Source organism: Protomyctophum parallelum, assembly GCF_964188405.1.
Source record: "Protomyctophum parallelum genome assembly, chromosome: 14".
Taxonomy (NCBI): Eukaryota; Metazoa; Chordata; class Actinopteri; order Myctophiformes; family Myctophidae; genus Protomyctophum; species Protomyctophum parallelum.
Genome location: NC_139709.1, coordinates 11,198,022 through 11,221,712, shown reverse-complemented (window position 1 = coordinate 11,221,712; position 23,691 = coordinate 11,198,022). Strand labels below are relative to the sequence as shown.

Sequence of the window (23,691 nt, the reverse complement as noted above, 5' to 3'; positions counted from 1 at the left end):
GGTATCCGATAGGGCCGGGATCTCCCACATTGCCCTGTAAAGCAATGAAACATCAGATTTAAGACATCTCAATAACGTGGCCTCTTGTCCTGTGTTGTGTCCAGTTGTTGAAATAATGTAAGACAAAGATTTATACAACTATGTGTTAGTGTGTGTGTGTGTGTGTGTGTGTGTGTGTGTGTGTGTGTGTGTGTCACACGCGTGTGAAAAGTGTAACTTCGCATATTACAGTATATGTGTTTATGTTTGCATGTGTGTCCGTGTGAGCGACGGGGTGCTTACTGCGGCGCCGAGATCTCCTTTCTCTCCTGGCAAGCCTGGTCTGCCTGTTTCTCCCTACAAAGAGAGACGACACAATCACAAAGTCAATAGTTGTACAAATTGACGCAGTGAAGAATGCATGGCGAAAATGTGTACATGGTATTCAAATTTCTCCTGGTAGTTAAACTTTTAGCCTTGAGAAAAAAGTACACAAATGTCTCCTAGTTGACTAGATATGGTGTAACAATTAGGGTTGTCCCGATCGGATCGGGTGATCGGAAATCAGGGCCGATCACGTCGGGAAAAATCTGTATCGGCAGAGGCTCAAAATCAAACGATTGGAATCGGATCGGGAGCAAAAAAACGTGATCGGGATTCGGGACATCATTAGTAACGGTAGTACGATCTCTCACCTTTCCACCAAAGTCTCCGTCGGGTCCTTTGGGCCCCCCTGGAGCCTGCGGAAAGAAAGAAAACATGGAAAGGTGATCCGATGTCACGGCTTTGAACAACTGGAGCGCTACGAATGGACATGGAGGTGTCATACGAGGTACTTACGTTGCAGTCGAAAGAGCAGCACTGGAGATAACAGAAGAAAACAAAGGATTGACTCAGTGATGTCAGATTGTTATCTTAAAATGGATATTCTTTGCTTTACTTCTCATAAGATGTAAACATAAAGGATAACAATTTGCTAGAATGATGACTAGCATCTGAATGGTACTCCGGATCTTCAGCTTCATACAGGTCAGGTACAGCACCAAGTATTTACGTTTTCAGAGCAAACATATAGTAATAGTAACATGTAAACTTAAAAGAAAAAACATACCACATCCTTGGTCTCGTTTGTCTGAAAAGTAAAAGGGAAAACAATGGTTAGGATCACATCAAACTGCGAAGAGTAGAGTAGAGAAGAGAAGAGAAGAGAAGAGAAGAGAAGAGAAGAGAAGAGAAGAGAAGAGAAGAGAAGAGAAGAGAAGAGAAGAGAAGAGAAGAGAAGAGAAGAGAAGAGAAGAGAAGAGAAGAGAAGAGAAGAGAAGAGAAGAGAAGAGAAGAGAAGAGAAGAGGATACATACAATCATGTCAATGATGCTGCGGATGGTTGCCATCTTGGTGGATCTTGGCGAGTGATCGGCAGCAGTGAAGTTCTGTCTGTAGTTGTGGTCGGTGGCAATGACTGACAGCCTGGTGTCCTGGTGAGACATCACAAAAACATCATGTAAAGGCCTACAAATATGACTTGTCGCTATTGTGTTAAGGGCCGGTATGGGTTTTATCGAGTTTAGTTAGAAGTAATAATAGTAGAGTATTATGAAGATTTCTAGACTCTCCTGGTGATATCCTGAGGTCTCGTTTATCTTTTTATCTTTTTAACCCTGTATCTGTTATGTTTTTGCTTTTATCTTTTTTCTTAATATAGTCTGTTCCTGGTGTTCCCATGTAAAGCGCTTTGGGTATTTAGAAAAGCGCTATATAAATCTGAGCTATTATTATTATTATTATAACATACTGAGGACTTGCTTCTAAACACCTTTAGTTTATTTCCGAGCAATTATTAAATGTATTTACCACGGCAAACAATTGCAATGATCAACATCATCATCCAACACCAACCTCAGTCAGTACAAAACACAATATACTGTAGTGTAAATAATTAAATATCAATGCAAGAGATGTCATAGTTGCCCTTATTTCTGACTCAGGCACAACAGGGGCCAGTCTCTATATGCTCTGTAGGCCCAAGACGAATCCTCGTGTAAACTATATTGTAAGATGTTTACTGTACTTGATGAGGGTTCATAAAATATCTCCCTAAGAGAAGCTGAGCTTCTGGATGTTTCCAGGCTGAGGCATCACAGTGTGTCACAGGAAAATGTAAGGATGACCTCTGTATGTCTTTTGGCAACGGGCCCTAGCAGCTCCAGTCCATCCTATGTGACATTATTTACTGTTTGTTGTGAACCCCGCTATAAAGCTGTCAGAACTCACTGAAACCCATTCTTTACTGGCACTGTTGCAAAGCTTGCATTGCTTCATAAGGAAATTAATGTCTGGGGGCCATTATTACAGTGTTTTCATGCACTATATCAATAGTTATAAGGTCAAGGCTAGTGTGTGTGTGTATTTAATTATACATTTAGATTTTCTATTTTTGCGTAGTTGTTTTTGAGTGGAAACAAGCCTTTGACTTTTTATGTAATCTATTTGGCATGTTTTTAACTTGTGTACATTGTTTACAATAGGTATTCAATCAATCAATCAATCAATCAATCAGTGTGTGCGTGTGCGTGTGCGTGTGTGTGTGTGTGTGTGTGTGTGTGTGTGTGTGTGTGTGTGTGTGTGTGTGTGTGCGTGCGTTTGTGTTATACCTCCTGGTCAGGGGAGATAGCGACGGCGAACACTTTAACCCCATGTTGTCTGGCTTCATTAGCAGCCTCCTGCACGCCTCCACAGGGCTCCTGATGGTGGTGACCGTCGGTCACTACCACAATGTACTTGTTCTCATGGTAGTGGGAACCCCTGCAGAGACAAAGGAACACTTCTTAAACTACAATGTACTTGTTCTCATGGTAGTGGGAACCCCTGCAGAGACAAAGGAACACTTCTTAAACTACAATGTACTTGTTCTCATGGTAGTGGGAACCCCTGCAGAGACAAAGGAACACTTCTTAAACTACAATGTACTTGTTCTCATGGTAGTGGGAACCCCTGCAGAGACAAAGGAACACTTCTTAAACTACAATGTACTTGTTCTCATGGTAGTGGGAACCCCTGCAGAGACAAAGGAACACTTCTTAAACTACAATGTACTTGTTCTCATGGTAGTGGGAACCCCTGCAGAGACAAAGGAACACTTCTTAAACTACAATGTACTTGTTCTCATGGTAGTGGGAACCCTGCAGAGACAAAGGAACACTTCTTAAACTACAATGTACTTGTTCTCATGGTAGTGGGAACCCCTGCAGAGACAAAGGAACACTTCTTAAACTACAATGTACTTGTTCTCATGGTAGTGGGAACCCCTGCAGAGACAAAGGAACACTTCTTAAACTACAATGTACTTGTTCTCATGGTAGTGGGAACCCCTGCAGAGACAAAGGAACACTTCTTAAACTACAATGTACTTGTTCTCATGGTAGTGGGAACCCCTGCAGAGACAAAGGAACACTTCTTAAACTACAATGTACTTGTTCTCATGGTAGTGGGAACCCCTGCAGAGACAAAGGAACACTTCTTAAACTACAATGTACTTGTTTTCATGGTAGTGGGAACCCCTGCAGAGACAAAGGAACAGTGGTGGAAAAACTATCAATGCTGTAAATACTGTAAATACTATAAATACTTGTACTTCAGGACTTCAGTACTTCATTTAGACCTGATACTTTACAATGGTTCATTCATTCATACATTGGGAGGTGAAGCGGCGAACAGTCGACGCCAGCGTCCTCACTTCCACATTCACACACCAATGTTGGCAAGCTCACACCGACCAACTCACTGGAGGCGATGAAGGGTTCAGTGTCTTGCCCAAGGACACTTCGACATGCAGACAGGAGGAGGAGCCGGGATTCGAACCGCCGACCCAGGGATCATTGGACGAGCTGCTCTACCTCCTGAGCCACAGCCGCCATGATGGCACAATGTCTCTCACTCTGCGCCTTATTGATGAGCTATGGGCAGTTCATACCCCGTCTACCAATGACATCACCAATGGGGATTCTACCAATGACATCACCGATGGGGATTCCAAGTGAGGGGCGCTAATATATACTCATGTCGATTAGGTGATGTAATGGTGATATAAAACAAATGGCGCCAACACAAACATTAAACGCAATTAACAATAAAGAGACAATATGATGTAATGAGGCACATTATGACGTACATTTTCCCTTCATTGTCAATGGTATTTACAAAACAAACATTGAACTAAAGACAAACATATAAAGGTGTATATGTGTATAGAGGGGCTGGCGTCCCTCAAAAATCACACTTGTGTGAAGTGAGGGGCACTCTTATAATCATAAGCCAATCAAATCATCAAATCATCATCAATCACTTTTGGCGTCTTCACTTTTCTGCCCTCACCTTTACCTTCAATATGTACTTTGCTCAGCCAATCAAATCATCGCTATGGGGTGATCGGCCAATCATCAGCCAATGTTTGTGTTCACACACAAACACACCAAGCTGGGCATAGGAGGGGCTAGCTAGCGCCCCTCAAATGAATTGAATTGAATTGTGTGCACGTGAGCATGCTGGGCAAGAACTACGCTGTAGAGTGTATTGGTGGAAGTAGTGGGACTCTGGGCGGAGGAACCGCTCAGGGAAACGACGATGACACTAATGTGACCAGATTTGACTGAGAGTCTGCCATCGCGCAAATTACAGCTTTTCATCAGAGGAGAAAACCTTCGTTACATACTAGAGTATGTCTGAAATAAGTGTCAGAGCTGTATATATGAAATAAATGCCCAAACATGTAACTAGGTGTAATGTTAGAGACCACAGAAGTGAACTTTTCAAGCCTGTTTTCTCAACTCGCTGTTTTCTGCAAGACATTACTCTATAAGCCATATCTCCAAAACTGGTGGGCCAAACTGAACAACCAATATGTCAATTTGAAGCTATGATTCCCTGCTTTCATATGACATGAAAAAACGAAAATTCAAAAAAATCCAATGGCAGTCCCTCAGTCAAATTTAGTCACGAATCTGTTTACGAATCTGTTTACGTTCTCCGTGAAAGAAAGAAGTGTTGTGATTTGTTGAAAAATATCGTATCCGGGGAAAATACATCTGAAGGATGTTCCGGGCCGACACTTCCACCGATATACACTCTGTGCCTTAGGTTGTGACCTGCAGGCTGTGACCTGCAGGCTTTTCTCTTCCAGAGATGAGTAAGGCTGGGACTGAGGCTATAGCGTGTGAGTGTGTGAGTCTTGTCATTACCCTACGAGCAGCTCGGCGAGGCCTCTCTTGATAGCACAGTCGGTGTACGTGCCCTTGCCGATGTACTTGATGGTGTCAATGTCATTCTTCAGCTCCTGCTTGTGCGTGGTGATGTCGGTGAGCGCACGCACGAGGATGATGTCGTCGCTGTAATGCAGCGCTCCGGAGTTCCACGTCAGGTAACGGTCGCACGGATGGCGCCTGAGAAATGACACATGACAAATTATTGACTGACAGTCATTCAGTCAACAACACAATCGTTGAGGTGAGGCATGTAATTCATATACAAGGCTGCAGGGGGCATAATACCAGGTACCAGCCAGGAGTCATGACCCCTGCTAGCTAGAGTGTATATGTCTCCTACATCATTGCTTCTCAAAGTGGGGTCCGGGGACCCCTAGGGGTACTTGTACTTGAGGGCGTTCAAGTGGGTCTCTAGATCAATTAGAGATAGTTAGGAACCGAATGGACCTTTATGGGTCTGTACCTCTCAGAGTTAACTTAACAGTGATTTTACAATATAAGTTGGGGGTCCCAGAGATAGCAATGTCATTACATGTGGGGCCGTAGACTAATGCAGGTCAAACTGGGGGTCCTTGGTTGAACATCACTGTAAACATCTTCTCTTGTGGGTCGGGTGGTCCCAGGGATATCTTTTCAAATGGGATTCCATGGCCTAATAAAATGTGGATTTGGGGGTCCGTGACATGCATGGAAAAGGTTTGAGAACCAGTGTCTTACATATCTTAAAGGTTTGAGAACCAGTGTCTTACATATCTTAAAGGTTTGAGAACCAGTGTCTTACATATCTTAAAGGTTTGAGAACCAGTGTCTTACATATCTTAAAGGTTTGAGAACCAGTGTCTTACATATCTTAAAGGTTTGAGAACCAGTGTCTTACATATCTTAAAGGTTTGAGAACCAGTGTCTTACATATCTTAAAGGTTTGAGAACCAGTGTCTTACATATCTTAAAGGTTTGAGAACCAGTGTCTTACATATCTTAAAGGTTTGAGAACCAGTGTCTTACATATCTTAAGCCATTCTGAACGGGAACCCATTTTGGTGTTAGCATCATGTTGTGCTTTAGCTATTGAAAAATAGCAGATCTACAAGCTCATAGCGCGCCACGCTTGTAGGTCTGCTATTTTTGAAAAATCGAAGAGCGACTGACATTTTTAGAATCTGATCTCAGGTCAGAATGGGTTAATCAGACCAGTGTGTGTCCAGTGGAGTATGAATCTGTCAGAATGAATCAGGTCAGAATGGGTTAAAGGTTTGAGAACCAGTGTCTTACATATCTTAAAGGTTTGAGGACCAGTGTCTTCAACGTGTCTTACATGTCTTGGAGTTCATCTATGAAGCGTTTGGTGAAGTCCTTGATCTGGTCGATATAAAAGTTGGGCGGTTTTTGCCTCAGGGCAACACTCTCCGATGTGTCCAACACAAAGAACAGGTCCACAGGACACTCTGCACAGACAGAACATAGCCCAAGAAATCAAGTGTTCAATCTGTCAATCAATCAATCAATCAATCAACCAACCAACCAATTCTTCCATCCAACCAACCAATGAAGCTAGGGTGACCAGATCCAAACTGTTCATTTGAGGGACAGAAATATTGATTGTGTGGGACAACTGGACAAGTGGTCATATTCGACCCATATACTGTAGGCTTAATTGCCTATCATTTTGTTAAATTAAACCCCTCTGGCTTCTCACATTTTATTTTAACAGGCTTAACTGAAAGCCAACTATAGGGGATTAACTATTAGGGCATTTGGACACTGATGCCCGCCAGTCACAATGTGGGACAGGGGGGTCTCAATTTGTGGGACACCTGAAAAGTCTTGGATATGAGAGACTGTCCCCTGCTAAGGGGGACTTCTGGTCACCCTAAATGAAGCTGGCTTCATACCCAAAATTATGTTGTAAATAGCCTATACTGTGCAGGCATACCAAAAAGGTATTTGATTAAATTAATTGATCAATTAATTAATTAATTAATATACAAGAATCAATTATATACTGAGTAGCAGGCCCACAGAGCAGCACAATCAGTTGAGTCATGAAGGAGGTGGTCAGGTCAGGTGTAGGCCTATCCTAGTCAGTCCATAAGATGTCTGTCTTCAGCCTTCTGTAACTCATTAGCACTGTAGCAGCAGACATGAGAGAGGGCCTGTAGGCACCTTTAGTTCATATCTGTCCACAGCTGTTTGATGTCTGATCATGCAACAGCAACATTCCAATTCAAAACATATAAGCTTTCACGGTTCCTTATACCCTAAACTTAAATAGCCATGATCACTGAACAGCTGGCCTACTTACACACAGTGAACTTGTTGTGTTGCTATATTGCAACTGGGCACTTAGTTTTGAAGACACAGTATAGGCCTTAACATTAATACGCAGCTATAGCTCTGGTCCATAGCTCGAGCTATGGACCAGAGCAGCCAGTGAGGTATGGACCAGAGCTAATACGCAGCCAGTGAGGAGAGAACATCTGGATTATTTCCCTGTGGCGACATCAACTTTATGAAGATGAACATGTCGCTTTTATTTATACACACACATAAACTAATCTGCTGCTATATGCTAGTGCTACAAGTACATTCACGTTAGCGAACATTTTGGTACATATAATTTTTTCCCAGGAAAATAAATAGTAATTTTCTCCAACCTACCCGCAAACCTCGGTCTATTTAGGACCTGCGCTCGCACCCCAGCCAAGACGCACAGCAGCGCGAGGAGAACTCCTCCGGTCTCCATCGTGGAAGAAAGTATAAAGTGCACACAAAAAACCCCCTTTAAACTCCTACCCTACCCCCCTAAAAACACCGAACCACTCCGACCCGCAACCCCGTTATACCTCTCTAAATAATATTGGCAAACTTTTTTTTGTTATAAAATAAATCCAGTGCTGCGACGCCGTTTGTCCAGTGCGTGCGAAGCCCGGAGCGCGCATACAGAGGACCTGGAGACGCGGAGAAGGCGGAGGAGGAGTTCACGCGCTTTCTGTGGAAGGGAGGGAGGTATATGGGAGCGCGCACGGAACAGCACAGGAGAAGAAGTTTCATTCTAAATGCCAGAACAGTCCCTAATCTCCCTATAACAATAACAACCGATTCCTGCATTAATATTAGTCACACTCAGCACTAGGGTCCTCTCAGGGCATATGCTTCCATAATTATGCAAACATTTTTCACAAAAGATAAAATAATATAAGCAACATAGGCTTTGATTCATAAACGTAGCCTACTAGCCAACTTCATGTTTGTGTCAGAAATGGATGATTCTATCTAGGAGTTCATAATTCATATGGTTTTTCCAAGACACCAAAACAGTAGAGAGAGAGAGAGAGAGAGAGAGAGAGAGAGAGAGAGTATATATATAAACTATACTAATCTCTCTCATACTACTGTAGATGATTGTAGACAAATGCAACAACAGTGAATAGATGCAAGACTGGCGTAATTTTCAGCACTCATGCTTAACGAATACCAGATGCCAAACATCTTGAAAGCATTCTGTAATCTCTTCTCTCTGTACATGTCTCCCTGCTCTGCTCTGTTCCTCGCAGGGAGACAGTGGGTGGAGTCTCTGACACATCTGGTACACTTCAGTGTCCAGATCTGACCTGCACATTAAAGAAAGAGTCAAAGAGAGGAGGAGGGAGTGGAACAGAAGGATGTTCTTGGCATCATGTCTGTTTCCTGGCCAGCAGTTTTATTTCCCCCACGAAGTTCAGAAGGAGCAACACTGCCATCTAGTGGCCTTTCTTTCATTGCCTGGGGCGGGTCGCTGGTGGTAGTAGTGCATGGTTGGGGTGGGGTCTGGCTAGCTGGAGAAGGCATTGGAAAAGACTGGGGAAATTGGGGATGGAGTGCCAATAAGGAGAGGGAGGCAGAGGTGTGTAGGCGTCTAGAATAGAATGTTCATTTGGCAACGCAATGATGGGGGTAGCTGTCCTACGCGGTTGCTATGGACACAATGTGTGTGTGTGTGTGTGTGTGTGTGTGTGTGTGTGTGTGCTTTACTGTATGTGTTAGCCTGTGAGTTAGGTCTGGCCAGGACTCACAGTTTCCACTGAGGTCACTCTTTTAGGGAGGAAAAAAACAGTTGTGTGTGTGTGTGTGCGGGGAGTACTATTGAAGAGCAAGGGGGAGTAAGGGGGAGGGATGAGGGGGCATGAGAGAGAGAGAGAGAGAGAGAGGGAGAGGGAGACACATCTGGTAATGATCTTTGTTTATTACGGAGCTCTCACAGTAAATCTGCTCATTCTGCTGGATATTGTTTTTTCGTAGCCGTTGTTTCTCGTACAAATTTCAGATTTGAAACAGCATTTTCAGGAAGGACAACAAATAAGTGTTCTATTACACTTTATCGTGTACGTCCTGGGTTGAATATTACGCCGAGACGTGTATCAAATCAAATCAATTCTCAATAACAGCCTTTGTAATAAACTCAGGAGAACTCGTTAAAGATCGAGAGGATTCTGGCTGCACTCTGGTGCTCCCACTATCATCTGCTTCTGCCGGTTACATCACCAAACTAACCGTCACATATTAGTTTACAACAGCAATGTATTTAATGTGTACATGCATGCATGCCTTGCCTGTAAACAACTCAACCTATAGGTCATCATAAATAATAAACATTCCCTGCAATTAACTGTGAAGCCTGAACTGAACCGTGTGTTCAACATGTGCTTTTTATTGCCATATAGTGCAGTTAAGAGAGAGGTCTTAAAATATATATATATATATATAAAGTTTGCAGCATACTAACATCAAAGGTGTGCAGAACTTCTTGTCTTTGTTGGCAGACAAGAGACATGCTCAGTTCTGACTTTGGAGGAGATTCTGCAGAAATACTGAGAAGGACAGCATGTGTGATGCCAGGCCATGCTTGGAATGCTGGCCCTTTGACGGCAAATCACACTGGATCCGTCAATATGTAGGTCTATATATATATATATATATATATATATATACACACACACACACACACACACACACACACACATACATACATACATATATATATATACACACATACATACACACAGCTGCCTGTCAGTCCAGGTCTGTTGGTATCTTCCTAACCGCTCACTCTATTCGGTTGTAATAACGTGGTGCTATAATGGCTGACGGCAGTGAGTGAGTGAGTGAATATCTCCAGCATAGCCGCCAGTGGCTTTTCCCCAACAACACACCTCATTTAATCCATGTGAGCGCCGCTATTTGTTTTGATTATTGAACTGATTGGCCATGAAAGTCATTCGAATATTCATTCGTAAATTATGATGAATGTCAAAGGGAAAATAAAATAAAAACCACAAGAAGTGAGATGAGAGAAAATAGTGAAATAAGAGAGAGATTACAGCGAAACCCTCTGAACCTCTTTTTGTCCCTATTCCAGGCAGTCGGAGGCAGAACATTAAAACCAGCACAGCAGAGCACACAGATGGAGCAGATTATTCTCACATTGCGTGATGTTACCGACCGTTATCCAGTCCATTACTCTATGGGGTCCTGTTGGTACTAAAACATGTAGGCAAGGTTGGGGGAGGTGGTCAAAGCATTAGTACCAAGTACACACAAGAGTAGTTTTTAATGCCAACGGTTACATTTTGTTGTATGACAGAATCACATTCTTGCTGAATATCCAGTATTACTGTATTATAATAGATCTACAAACTCATAAAGCTTCACGGATGCTTGTAGATCTGCTATGTTCAGCACGTGACTCTGTTGCACGGCAAAGTTTAAATGTGCTCTTTCTTTTTGGCCATACATTTGCATGTTTGCTGGCGAGTGCTGGACAAAACATGAGGAAATGGCTGCCAATTTAAAAGTCCAAACAGCCCCATCTGAATTAAGTTAATGACAGGAAGTGGGTCTAATGAACTTCCTGTGGATAAACAGGCCCTCATCAGTTGGGTCCGTGACCTCTTCTCTGGTTCAATCCTAATGTTGCCGACACACATCTGGATATTTCAATGAGTGTCTTTCAGGCTTAGTTCAGACAGTTTTTGGTTTAGACTAGTGACTAGTCATTGGTTAGACCAGTCATTAGTCCTACAACTACAACCTATCTCAAACCCTCACCCTAAACCTAACCTCCCCTGGGGCAGCACACCTAAACCTAACCTTAACCCATGTCTAACCAATGGCTCGTCTAAACTAAGTATGCACCCCAAAAAGGTGTTGTGAGGGTTATAAGGGACTTCCAAGGAAGGATCAAGCTCTTCACCTCTGCGGGGCTGCTTGTAATTATGCATGAAGATCAAGTTAGATGTAGAAGATACTGGTCACATACTGCCCCCTAGTGAAACTTTACATGTTTACCACTGTGCCACTTTGACTTCATCCAGGGTAGCGATAAGGGTCTTTGAGTGATAGTATGCACAGTCGCACACTGGACACAAGACCCCCAACCTTCACCGCCTTAATTTCCATTTGGAGTTTCTCTTTTAAATCTTTGCCTAATTAATTTTATTTGTAGAAAATACCTGTACCAAGTCAGTGTCTTTGTACAGTATGTGCAAACTTACTTAACAAATATATTTTGTTCGTTTAAAAACACATTCAATCATCGTGCACAAAGACAAAGTACGGTATGAACTTTGTTGCCTGACAAAGTTTGTATTCTTTATTTTGAGAAAGCAACACCGCTTGAGAACGATAGAAAATTAGACCCACAGGGCTAAACGTTACCAGTCATTTTAATCAATCAGCCGTCCAACCATTAATTCATGATTTTGTTTTCTCCTTCGTATTTACAGAGACCAATCATATAGTCTTATTTTTTAGAATATCAGTGATCTTCCCAAAAATATAACATTTCCATCAATACAATCATGTTCATGATCTAAATTTCACAATATCCTTTAGTTTATAACTTTATATCAAAATGTATTACAACGTACCAAACTCAAGGAAGCAACACAAACCACAAGGACCAAGCCTAATATGAAAAATTAAGAAATAAGGAAACTTGTTTATATTTATGGGGATTCTTTTCTCTGTTTTTTACCTGGGAACACATTTTAGATAACTTTGTCCACAAACAAAGGATTGGTGGCCTTTAGCATCCGGAGGCGACCAAAGAGACCAATTTAACCATTTATTTACGCCAACCCTTCATTTATGGTTCAAACTATCTAAAAATATGGCCCCCGTTTTTATTTTTAAAGAAAAAAAAAAAGAAAAGAAAAGAATACTGTATCCCCGCTTAAATTATTCCTTGAAGAACAGCAATAGTACTGCAGGTTAAGTGAAGATCAAATATTACCATCACCTCTAATGGTAGCCATACTTCAATTCCATTATTCCATTCATTATACAGTGTTTCATTTGATTGGTCAACATCAACATGATTCAAGAGTGTTCTCCAATCATTTACAGTATATGCTGCCGTCATGCCTCAATAACAGGAGTGACAACAAAAGAACGCAGATGAAATGATCATTCATGTCGCCGACAAGTGACAAAGCAAAGAAAATGTCTTAACCTTTGTCAAATGAGAGGGTACACTGCACACCGGTGGATCACTGAATGAGAGCACATACCACATAAATAAGGCTCAAGTCCTTCCCACAGATTGTCCAGGCTCGAATTCGACCCAAGGCTCTTGCATGCGATCCCCCTCTCTCTCTCTCTCTCTCTCTCCTGCCATCCTCGTCTCTCTGCTCACTGTCTCTATTTAAATACATGAATAAGGAAATGGGGGGAAAGACGACAGGTATTGAAATTATATAAAAGGCAAGTGGGTCCTTCAAAGTGGTGATGTGGTCCTTGTAGTCAGTAGAAACAATTCAAAATACTCTGACCTATATTTAGAGTTCATTCCTGTTTGGAGTCAGTTTAGGTTAGAAGAATGACTTTTTAAGTGCCGCCTCAGGTGATTAAGACATGTGTAAGTCTTGGGACAGATCTGACAATGGTAGGGTCTCACTCCAGAGTGGTTCAGCATGTGTTGCTTTAGCACACTACCATCAGAGAAGGCCTTTCCGCACTGAGAGCAGATGTAGGGCCTCTCTCCCGTGTGCACGCGCATGTGAACGGTCACCTTGTGGGCCATGGTGAACCCCTTGCCACACACCCCACACTTGAACGGCCTCTCCCCCGTGTGGGTGAACCTGTGGGTGCGCATTGCACCCATCTGGGAGAAAGCTTTGCCGCAGTCTGGACACACGTGTGGCTTTTCTCCGGTGTGAACCCTCGTGTGGCTCCTCAGGCCGCCCGCCGTGGAGAAGCACTGCGAGCAGTGTGTGCACTGGTACGGCCGCTCTCCCGTGTGCGTGCGCATGTGCTGCTTCAGGTCGTATCGGTTTCTGAAACCTCTGCCGCAGACGAGACAATCCTCTGGTCGCTCGTCGTTGTGGCGGAGCTCGTGATTTGACAAGCATTTTTCGGAAAGGAAGCTCTTGCCGCATTCCTGACACTGGTAGGGCTTCTCGTGATCGACCCTCTGGTGGTACTTCAGCTCGCTGATTCCAGGGAAGGTCTCGTCGCAGTACCGGCACCTGAAGCGATGATTCGGGCTGTAGGGAAGCTGGTGTTCGCTCATCTGGTGGTTCCTCAGCATGTGGGCCATCTTGAAAGTCTTGCCGCAGTGGGAGCACTCGTATTTGGTCAGGAGTTGCATGCACTGATGCCGGACACGTTCGTGTAGAGATCTAAACTGGCACCCACACTTTGTGCATATATGAGCAGCGTTCTTGCACTTTCTTTTCCTGTGCCCGGACAGGTGAGCCTCCGACCGGAAGGCCTTGCCACACTGTGAGCACTTGTAAGGCTTCACTGCCGTGTGGAACCTCTGGTGTTCCAGAAATTCAAAACGATACTTAAAGCTCCTCCCACACTGCAGGCAATTATGGGTGACTCGTCCGCGTGGATAGACGGCCTTAGCGCTGGTCTTCCGGGAGGACAGCGATGTGGAGGTCGTGCGATGATGACCGGTGCTTTTGTGTTTTCTTCCACTCTTAGTGATTAGCTTGGCAGTCTCCATTTCACCGACCTGCTCGTGGCGCTGCTGGTGTTTGGTCAGACACTTTGAGGAGATAAAGCTCTTCCCACATTGCTTGCAGTGATAAGGCTTATCATGATCGATCTGCTGATGGTATTTCAATTCGCCGATTCCTGAAAAACCCTCGCCGCAATGACTGCACTTGAAAAGGCGGCTCTGGGCGTGAGTCAGCAGGTGCTCTTTGAGATTGCTTGACTTTTGGAAAGTCTTTCCACAGTGTGTGCAGTCGTGGCTTCGGCCCCGTTTCGGGCACTGGTGTCTGAACTTCTCCAGCGACGTCGGAAAACTGTTTCCACATTTAATGCACAGATACGCCGCGTTCTTACACTTGCGGAGCCGGTGTCCGGCCAGCAGGGTGGCCGTCCTGAAGGCCCTCCCGCACTCGGAACAGTTGTAAGGCTGCAGACCGGTATGGACTCTCTGGTGCTCGACAAAGACGGAGTGATGCTTGAAGCACTTGTTGCACTCCGGGCATTTATGCATTCCCAGCTGCCGCCGCTGCCGCCGCGGGGATGACGTGACGACGTTGCTGCTCTTAGGGGATTCGGGAAAGTCAGCCGAGGTCGAGGGAACCTGAGAGTTCGTCGACAGCTCCTCGTCGAACATGACAATCTGTTGAACGTCGCCGCTGTCGTCGTCGCACGCACTCGGGTGGGAAGCGATGGCCACTTCCAGCGAGGGAGGAAGTGAAAGGGAGGGGACAAGGAGATCTTCAGACTGAAACGGAGCTGTGTGAATGAAAGACCATTGAAGAAAACATTAAGTTCCATGTCCTAAATTAATCAACATAATTATTGCCCATGTAATGTATCCATCTTACCGACTGTGCTCTTGGCGAGTTTCCCGTGGCACTGTTTGCTCTGAAGAAGAAATTTTAGGTCATCTCCATTGGAGACACACTGCATGTACTCCTCTAGGACAGAGGGGGCAGCACTGATCCACGATGCCGTCTATGCATGAGAAAGCACACAAAAAATGGTTAAAGAAGTCTCCCTAAGTTTAATTAATCAGAATACTACTGAAGCTCATCTCAAATTGGCTCCTCAAACGAGAAGGCAATTCCACTGGTTGCTTTTCATTTTTAAGTGCATTTACTTTAATTATCCATCATATTTAAAACAGTTATTAGTTCAATCTAAATCTATCTCTCTAGATATCCTCTTAGACATACTCAACAGCTTTATTTTTCTGTACCCACAACATCTACTGAAATTGGGAGACTTTTCATTTTCATTTTTTAAAGCTTCATCAGATTGGAACAACTTGTCTGTTTCTTTGAGATCAATTACATCATTTAACATTTTCAAGGCTTCTTTGCTTGTAGACCTGAAACCCATTTGTACTTGTTTTAGATTTTTGGAGAGAGGTGTGTACTTTAATGCTTGATTATGTACTGTATTCATTGTGTTGTGCCCGAAACGAGATGATACATCTCAAGGGGCTATCCTCTAAAGCAGTGTTTCCCAACCTGTGTGTCGCGGAGCTTTAGTGCTCCGTTTGATGTGTCCAACTGCTCCGCGTAATTTGACCGAAATTAAGTTATAGTGTTACTTTCTGTCAAATCAGGCGGCACACTAACTCTCCCCCGAAAGCAATATTATAGCTAGTAGCTACTGGGCTGCAGGCTTCTTATAGTTGTGTCGTTGTTGTCACACGTCTAACCATTAGACGTGCGATAACATCAACACGTAACAATAGACTAAAGACCCTCGGCCATTGAAATGTTAATGCTTAGACGCATGCAGAAGAGGCTACATTTCGCTCCCTCCAGAAAGACTGGAGCGCGCAGAGCGCAGCCACATGCACGCGTCGTAGACAGCAGACACATACAGTCCTACATGTCCCGACCTAGCCCAAACATTTAGATTATCTTAGTCCCGACCCAAACACGTAAAGTAAACGTGACGTTGTTGTGATTAAACATAATGTGCCACGAAAAATAGCTGTCCAAAATAGCTGTCCATAGATGTCCAAACATGATCGCCTCGTTCGGCCAACAAATATATCTCCCTCCCTCCACAGAAGCGCAGTTATGCCTGATTTATTCTTCGTCGTACACGTGTTATGCTTGCATGCTGAAAATGGCTGATCTACAAGCTCACAACGCGTTGCGGACCCAACGCGTTGTGAGCTTGTCGATCAGCTATTTTCAGCACGTGAAAATAAGCAGGCTGTGAGAACTGAGACCCTTCACAATAAAAGCATGCAGCTTTCACAAGTTGGCCCATAATAAAGACAAGCAAAAGGATTAGGTGGCATTTCACATTGCATATGAGCAATTTTTTGAAACTGAGGCACTGTCTCTGTCCTTTTCATTCTCGAGTGCTGTCATGTGTGTTTTTATTTTATTATATTACTTTTACGTATATATTTACTTTTACTATAATATATATATATTTAATATATAATGTATATTTTATATATATATAATACACCCCCCCCCCCCCTTCCCCCCCTAGGTGTTCCCCGAGATTTTTAGGCTATGAAAAGTGTTCCCTGGGACAAAAAAGGTTGGGAAACACTGCTCTAAAGGAAATACATTTTCAATATAATTTCTGTACTAATGTAATGATTTGGATACCTGTTTGAAGTCTGGTACTGGCAGAAGCTCCTCAAGTCTGGTGAAGAACTCGCAGACCAGCGTCTCCAGTGCTGTGTCAAAGTCAGGGCCATACTCCACAGGAAACACATTCTGTAAGAGAGAACATATTAGGAGTCATGTTTTGACAGGTTTGTTTGAAGACGGATGAAGTCTAAGTAATTAATGGATACCAACATAGATAGTCATCTGAAATTCAGGGATATAAATTATTCCTGGAGGGTGGGAATAGTCTCTTAAGCGAGGCACCTAGCTACATATACTATTGACTGTAAGGGGCTGCTTTCAGATGCCAATAATTTTACCTGGTTCATTTAGAAAGAAAGTGCTGCTACAATAAGGGAATCTTGACAAATTAAAAACAACATAATTAGCCATTGAACTACTTCTATAATAGGGTCTACCATAATTTGTGCTGAACAAGTTGCGTTTTAACCTTGAGAAAATGTTCCCGTCCGTCTGTGTCTTCAATGAGGCCTTGGACCAGCTTCATGAAGTTGGCTTCAGGCGCTTCGATAACAGTATCGGTTGTCTGCGTCACAAAATAGAAATCACATTCAGACTTCAGAGTGCAATATGACGCAAGTAAGGTTTAAGAAACCAGGTTATGTCACTTATAGCCTGAGCTAACGCTAGCCCTTTCTGGCCTAGATGGGAGGGTCGCGGCTCAGATTTGCGTACACCCTGATTGGTTCACCGATCTGTCCGTCAGCCCCGGACTCCCCCCCCCCCCCCAGTGCAGCACTGTTATTGTGTCGACCAGAAGCAGAAACCACTGGTTGCTGGAGTATACCATTCTAACAGACTGTCAAAGTTATTTCCAGAGTCGGCACAGACACGTTGGTTTTTTTCTTAGACGGTGTGGTGGGTTCTTCAGCCATTCTCCTAATTTTCCTCGCATAGCCTCGTTTGACCTTCCACTGGTACTGATTTCCTCACTGTGTTATTTTGAGAGGTGCACACCGCTCAGAGCCCTGGCGTCACATCCTTTTTTTTTCCAACGCGGAAGGGTTGACTCCCACTTTTAGGCCAGTGCAGCCCATGCGTAAATCCAGGCTTTCATTTTTCACGCAGACGAAATGAAAGCCTGGGTATCGAGGCTATGTCACTTACCTCTTCTATACAAGATGATCGGATTCTGTCAAGGTGAGTCTCAACAGCCTTCAGATCTTCAGGGTGTTCAGAACGTAGTAGCTCAAGAGTTGTCTAGGAAGTAATTCAATCACACCAGTTACTATTACAATAAGAGTATTATTACTACTAAATCGTCACATGCTTCTTTCGTTTCACATTTACGAAACAGCTGTGGTAGTTGACCAGCAACTAATGAAAAGTTTAAAAAGGAGTAACATTGAATTATGGGAGTGATACAGATTCACAGTGGTCTGCAATTGCTGTGACGATAAACCTCCAGTTAGCAAATTAATGCAATGCCACGATCTTTTAAAAATAAAAAGGGGGAAAAAGAAAGAAAGAAAAATACTGTAAATGGTTAAGTGGCTTATTAATTAAGTGGCATAAAAAAGTTCCTATTACCCATTTTGGGCGGGAACCCCTTTTGGTGTTTTAAACATGATGTTATAATTTAGCAGATCTACAAGCTCATAGCGCGCCACCGAGTGGCGCGCTATGAGCTTGTAGGTCTGCTATTTTTGAAAAATAGTTAAAATGTGCCTCAAATCTTTCAGAAAATTGTCATGATTTAGAAGATTATTTTTTTTATTTTCGACGTCAGGCCTAAATGGGTTAACTAAGTAAAGTATGAATAGATTGATAATCGTGACAACACTGCGTTCTGTAATTACACCTTGAACAATATAGATGGATTAATAAGTCCATCTAAATGAGAAACAAAATGGTGCAAATGGCAAAAGAAATCTCACATTTTTCACTTTACAATAACACGAGACTAAGCATGACTTACTCTCGCTCTCAGTCCCAAAGAGAGTAATCTTCCCTCTCTTTTGCTCATAAGTTCCGGAACTGCGTCCGTCACCATGGACACAAACTCCTCAAGCTTCCCATAATGCTTGATGTTCCTCTGACGCACCACCTCCCACATCACTGCTGACATCAGTCGGAGTGGTGGAACCAGGAGCCCCAGGGAAGATAAGGGAAGACTGAACTCTGTGGACACACAATAAATCCATCAGACAATGTGGCAAACTGTGTTTATGTCAGGCCTTTCTCTACAATCACCAAGTTAGTACGAATACCAAACGAGTCGCCAATTTACCAACTCGCCCCGGGTGTACAGCTGGCGGAACTGCTCAGCCTGGTATTCCTAAAGTAACTTATGCTTAACCCATTCTGACCTGAGATCAGATTCTAGTTTTCACAGTCTGAAAAAGCTATGTTTCTATGTCAGCTTTTTTTCAAAAATAGCAGACCTACAAGCTCGTAGATTTGCTATTTTTCAATTGCTAAAGCATAATGTAATGCCAACACCAAAACGGTTAAACCCAACCTTATTCCTAATCTTAACCTCAGTAAAACTATGCCTAAACCTAACCCTATTCCTAAACTTAACCCCAGTAAAACTACAGCTAACCCTAAACTTATTTCTAACCTTAAAAAACAAAAATAAGGAATACAACCGCCGCACCGAGCGGTCGGCGTGAGATCGGCGGGAAAAAGAAAACAGGGCGAGATGGATTACGGGCGACGGTACCGTAACCTGATACCTAGCCTGGAATGGAAACTAGACAAATATTCACATTTATGCATAGTCTTATGCATAGTTTTATGCATAATCTACTATATTACACATCTAGGGTTCATCTCAAAACCTAAATCAGTTTGATTTGTACAGTTAATGAGGCGCGTCAGATACATAGACTAAAATAGAAAATAAAATGTCATATGCAAGAAGTATCCAATCATATAACCGGGGGATGTCCAGTCACCCCTATAGGGGCACTTGATGGAGTTCCAGGGGGTCCCCAGCTAAATGATAGTTTGGAACCAAATGCTTATGGGTCTGTAACTCTGAGAGGGTACAAATGGAACCAAATGGACGGGTTCCATTTGTACACTCTCAGGCCCCTTTTCCACCGGTTGGTTCCCAGTGGGAACCGGTTCACCGCATGAGCCAATTGAAACGTTAATTATGAATTGAGAGCGCAAAACCATACCTATATTAGATTGTTATCACCATTAAACTTCCCCAATTGAGTACTTACACGAAGACAATGATTTATTGTATTACAAATTTTACATTTTTAAATATGCAAATGAGGCATTCTGTAGGAAAATATTTACTTGTGTTGATCCTATAAACAATTTAATATAGGGTATACTTTGCCCACCAATTTTGGAGCTCTGGCTCATGGACAAAAAAACTAAAAGAACTGAACCGGTTCCCATTGGGAACCAACCGGTCGAAAAGGGGTCTCAGAGTTAAATATAAACAATATAAACTGGTGTCTTATAGATAGAAATGCCATTAAATGGGGGTCCATAGCCTGTTGCATATCAAACTGGGGGTCCTTGAAATGAAAATGGTTGAAATTCACTGCTAGAGGTCCTTGGCATATACAGTGCCTTCGGAAAGTATTCACACCCCTTCACTTTTACCACATTTTGTTTTGTTACAGCCTCATTTCAAAATGGATTAAATTCGTTTTTTTTCCTCATCAATCTACACACAATACCCCATAATGATGAAGTGAAAAAAGTTTTCTCAAATATTTTGTTAATTTATTAAAAATAAGAAGCTGGAAAAACACATGTACATAAGTATTCACACTCTTTACTTAGTACTAAGTTGAGGCACCTTTGGAAGCAATTACAGCCTTAAGACTTTTTGGGAATGATGCTACAAGCTTGGCACACTTGAATTTGGGGTATTTTCCCCCTTTTTCTCTGCAGATCCTCTCAAGCTCTGTCAGGTTAGACGGGGAGCATCGCTACACAGCTATTTTCAGGTCCTTCCAGAGATGCTCAATGGGGTTCAAGTCTGGGCTCTGGCTGGGCCACTCAAGGACTTTCACAGAGTTGTCCTAAACCAATCCTTCGTTATCTTAGCTGTGTGCTTGGGGTCGTTGTCCTGTTGGAAGGTGAATCGTTGACCAAGTCGGAGGTCCTGAGCGCTCTGGAGCAGGTTTTCATCCAGGATGTCTCTGTACACTGCTCCATTCATCTTTCCCTCTATCCTGTGTTCTCCCCACAGCATGATGCTGCCACCACCATGCTTCACCGTAAGGATGGTATTTGCCAGGTGATGAGCGGTGCCTGGTTTCCTCCAGATGTAACGCTTGGCATTCAGGCCAAAAAGCTCTATTTTGGTTTCATCAGACAAGAGAATCTTGTTAATAATGGTCTGAGAGTCGTTTAGGTGCCTTTTGGCAAACTCCAAGTGCGCTGTGACGCCGGGCTGTCATGTGCCTTTTATTGAGGAGAGGCTTCGGTCTGGAGGAAACCAGGCACCGCTCATCACCTGGCAAATACCATCCCTACGGTGAAGCATGGTGGTGGCAGCATCATGCTGTGGGGATGTTTTTCAACGGCAGGAACTGGGAGACTTGTCAGGATAAAGGGAAAGATGAATGGAGCAGTGTACAGACATTCTGGATGAAAACCTCCAGAGCGCTTAGGACCTCTGACTTGGTCAACGATTCACCTTCCAACAGGACAACGACCCCAAGCACACAGCTAAGATAACGAAGTATTGGTTTTAGGACAACTCTGTGAAAGTCCTTGAGTGGCCCAGCCAGAGCCCAGACTTGAACCCCATTGAGCATCTCTGGAAGGACCTGAAAATAGCTGTTCAGCGACGCTCCCCGTCTAACCTGACAGAGCTTGAGAGGATCTGCAGAGAAAAAGTGGGAGAATACCCCAAATTCAAGTATGCCAAGCTTGTAGGATCATTCCCAAAAAGTCTGTAGCTGTAATTGCTGCCAAAGGTACCTCAACTTGGTACTAAGTCAAGAGTGTGAATACTTATGTACATGTGTTTTTCCAGTTTCTTATTTTTTATAAATTAACAAAATATTTGAGACAACTTTTTTCACATCATTATGGGGTATTGTGTGTAGATTGATGAGGAAAAAAACGAATTTAATCCATTTTGAAATGAGGCTGTAACAAAACAAAATGTGGTAAAAGTGAAGGGGTGTGAATACTTTCCGAAGGCACTGTATTTTCAAATGGGGGTCCGCAGGCTAATGAGTGTCATGTAGGGGGTCCTTTATGACATGAAAAGGTTTGGGAGCCTCACAATACCTTTGTACTTTTACTCAGAGTAGTTCTACATTGCCGTATTGATAATTTTACTCAAGTAAAAACATTTGAGTACTTTTTCCCACCACTGGAACTTTTGTGTGCGTGTTTTGTTTAGCCATGATGATGCGACACTGTCGTACTACGAAGTGTAATTGGGATTGAAGTAACGCTACACGGCACGCCACCACGGTGGTGATCGTTCACATTTCCATTCAACACTATTCCACTTGACTCGTGAAGGCAGCCAGCTGCTTCTACCAATCCTCTATTCCGCACTAAACTTTAATGCACATTTTCAATTCGCACGCTTGTGTTTGAAGCACAAGTCGAGTTAAAATAGTTACTCAGTTTGCGATTATTGCGTGCTAGAAGTAGCGCGTTAGAACTAAGTCGTTTTTTGGGTTTAAAACAAAAAAACTTGTGTTTAGTAGTACTCTTTACAATGCATGCACTATAATGTATTGTGTAGCGTATATAACTATGACGTTTAGCACATCATTCCATCCTGTCTGTTTGCTGCAGGTCCAGCGTGGCGGCGGACACCACAACACACACCCCAAATCTGTTCTTCTATATTCTAACTAAAACAATGTTCGTTCCAGGGATTAGTCCGGGCCTATCCTCCCGCTGTTAGCCCGTTAGCCTGTGCTAGCATGCTAGCCACAAAAAGAACCGTTTTTTTGGCCCCCGTGCAGGGCCGGGCCCGATATATAACATATACGTACCCATCTCGTTCATTTTCAGACCGTCTCCTCGGGCTGCGAGAGCAGTAGTAGGGTGAATTTAGAATGAGAAAGGTTTCATTGTTGGGAAGGATGAGCTAGCTATAGCAGCAGGCGGTTCATCAGGCGCCAACTTCTTCCTGAAACATATCGTTCAGTGGGCAGTGTGTTGTGTTGTTCCCAGAGGTTGGTTCGTCACAGGCAGGGGTGGGTGGGTTTGTTATCTGTCGCAGGGCTGCCCGGCTTTAAGCGGGTAGGGGGCTGCATGGCCGCTGCAGCACTATACTCGACTCCCGTAGGCTGCAGCTTTGATTGATTGAAGTATAGTATTAGGATAACAGTCTACAGTCTTTGTATTGATTGAAGTATTAACAGTTTGCAGAATTACAGTACATTTCAAGCGCAACTCAATACAATCCCCTGCCTGCACCCACCCCTTTCCCCCTCACTATATGTTTCTGTTCCCTTATTACCTCTTTTATGATGAATTCCTGCTCTGTTCTTTGGCCAAATAGAAGTGCATATTTTTACGTCTCTAAATGTTTTGATGAATTGAACAAGGTGGACCCTCTTGTAAACAAGTGCAATGCTTTATGGTTGTCGTCCACTTCACAGTTTTTGTATTGAGTTGTGCTTGAAATGTACTGTAATTCTGCAAACTGTTAATACTTCAATCAATACAAAGACTGTTAACCGTGGGACGACACCATAAAGCACTACACTTGTTTGCAATAGGCCGGTCCACCATGTTCAATTCATCATGACTTTGATTGATTGATTGAAATATGTATTAACAGTTTGCAGAATTACAGTACATTTCAAGCACAAACTCAATACAAAGACTGTTAACTGTGAGTGGACGACCCAATTAAGCATTACACTTGTTTACAAGAGGGTCCACCT

General features: G+C 43.2%; 2 protein-coding genes across 2 annotated transcripts in view; both read right to left on the bottom strand.

The window, feature by feature from the left end:
* col6a1 (collagen, type VI, alpha 1) overlaps positions 1–8,193 on the bottom strand; it is a 45,195-nt gene extending 37,002 nt beyond the window's left edge. The window contains 10 exon segments of the mRNA XM_083781856.1: positions 1–34; positions 283–336; positions 675–719; positions 820–840; positions 1,091–1,111; positions 1,338–1,454; positions 2,631–2,781; positions 5,214–5,414; positions 6,553–6,682; positions 7,896–8,193. The exon segment at positions 1–34 is cut by the window's left edge and continues 11 nt beyond it. Of these exon segments, the coding sequence (XP_083637982.1) occupies positions 1–34; positions 283–336; positions 675–719; positions 820–840; positions 1,091–1,111; positions 1,338–1,454; positions 2,631–2,781; positions 5,214–5,414; positions 6,553–6,682; positions 7,896–7,980 (859 nt within the window). The 5' untranslated portion in view covers positions 7,981–8,193.
* A 3,647-nt stretch (positions 8,194–11,840) lies between these two features.
* On the bottom strand, positions 11,841–22,938 carry LOC310870477 (uncharacterized protein). The gene is made up of 7 exons (XM_083781712.1): positions 22,792–22,938; positions 18,768–18,970; positions 17,957–18,049; positions 17,280–17,375; positions 16,826–16,936; positions 15,065–15,194; positions 11,841–14,972 (listed from the first exon to the last, which is right to left on the bottom strand). The coding sequence occupies exons 1-7, from the start codon at positions 22,802–22,804 to the stop codon at positions 13,075–13,077; spliced, it is 2,544 nt and encodes an 847-aa protein (XP_083637838.1). The 5' UTR covers positions 22,805–22,938; the 3' UTR covers positions 11,841–13,074.
* Positions 22,939–23,691: the final 753 nt, after the last annotated feature.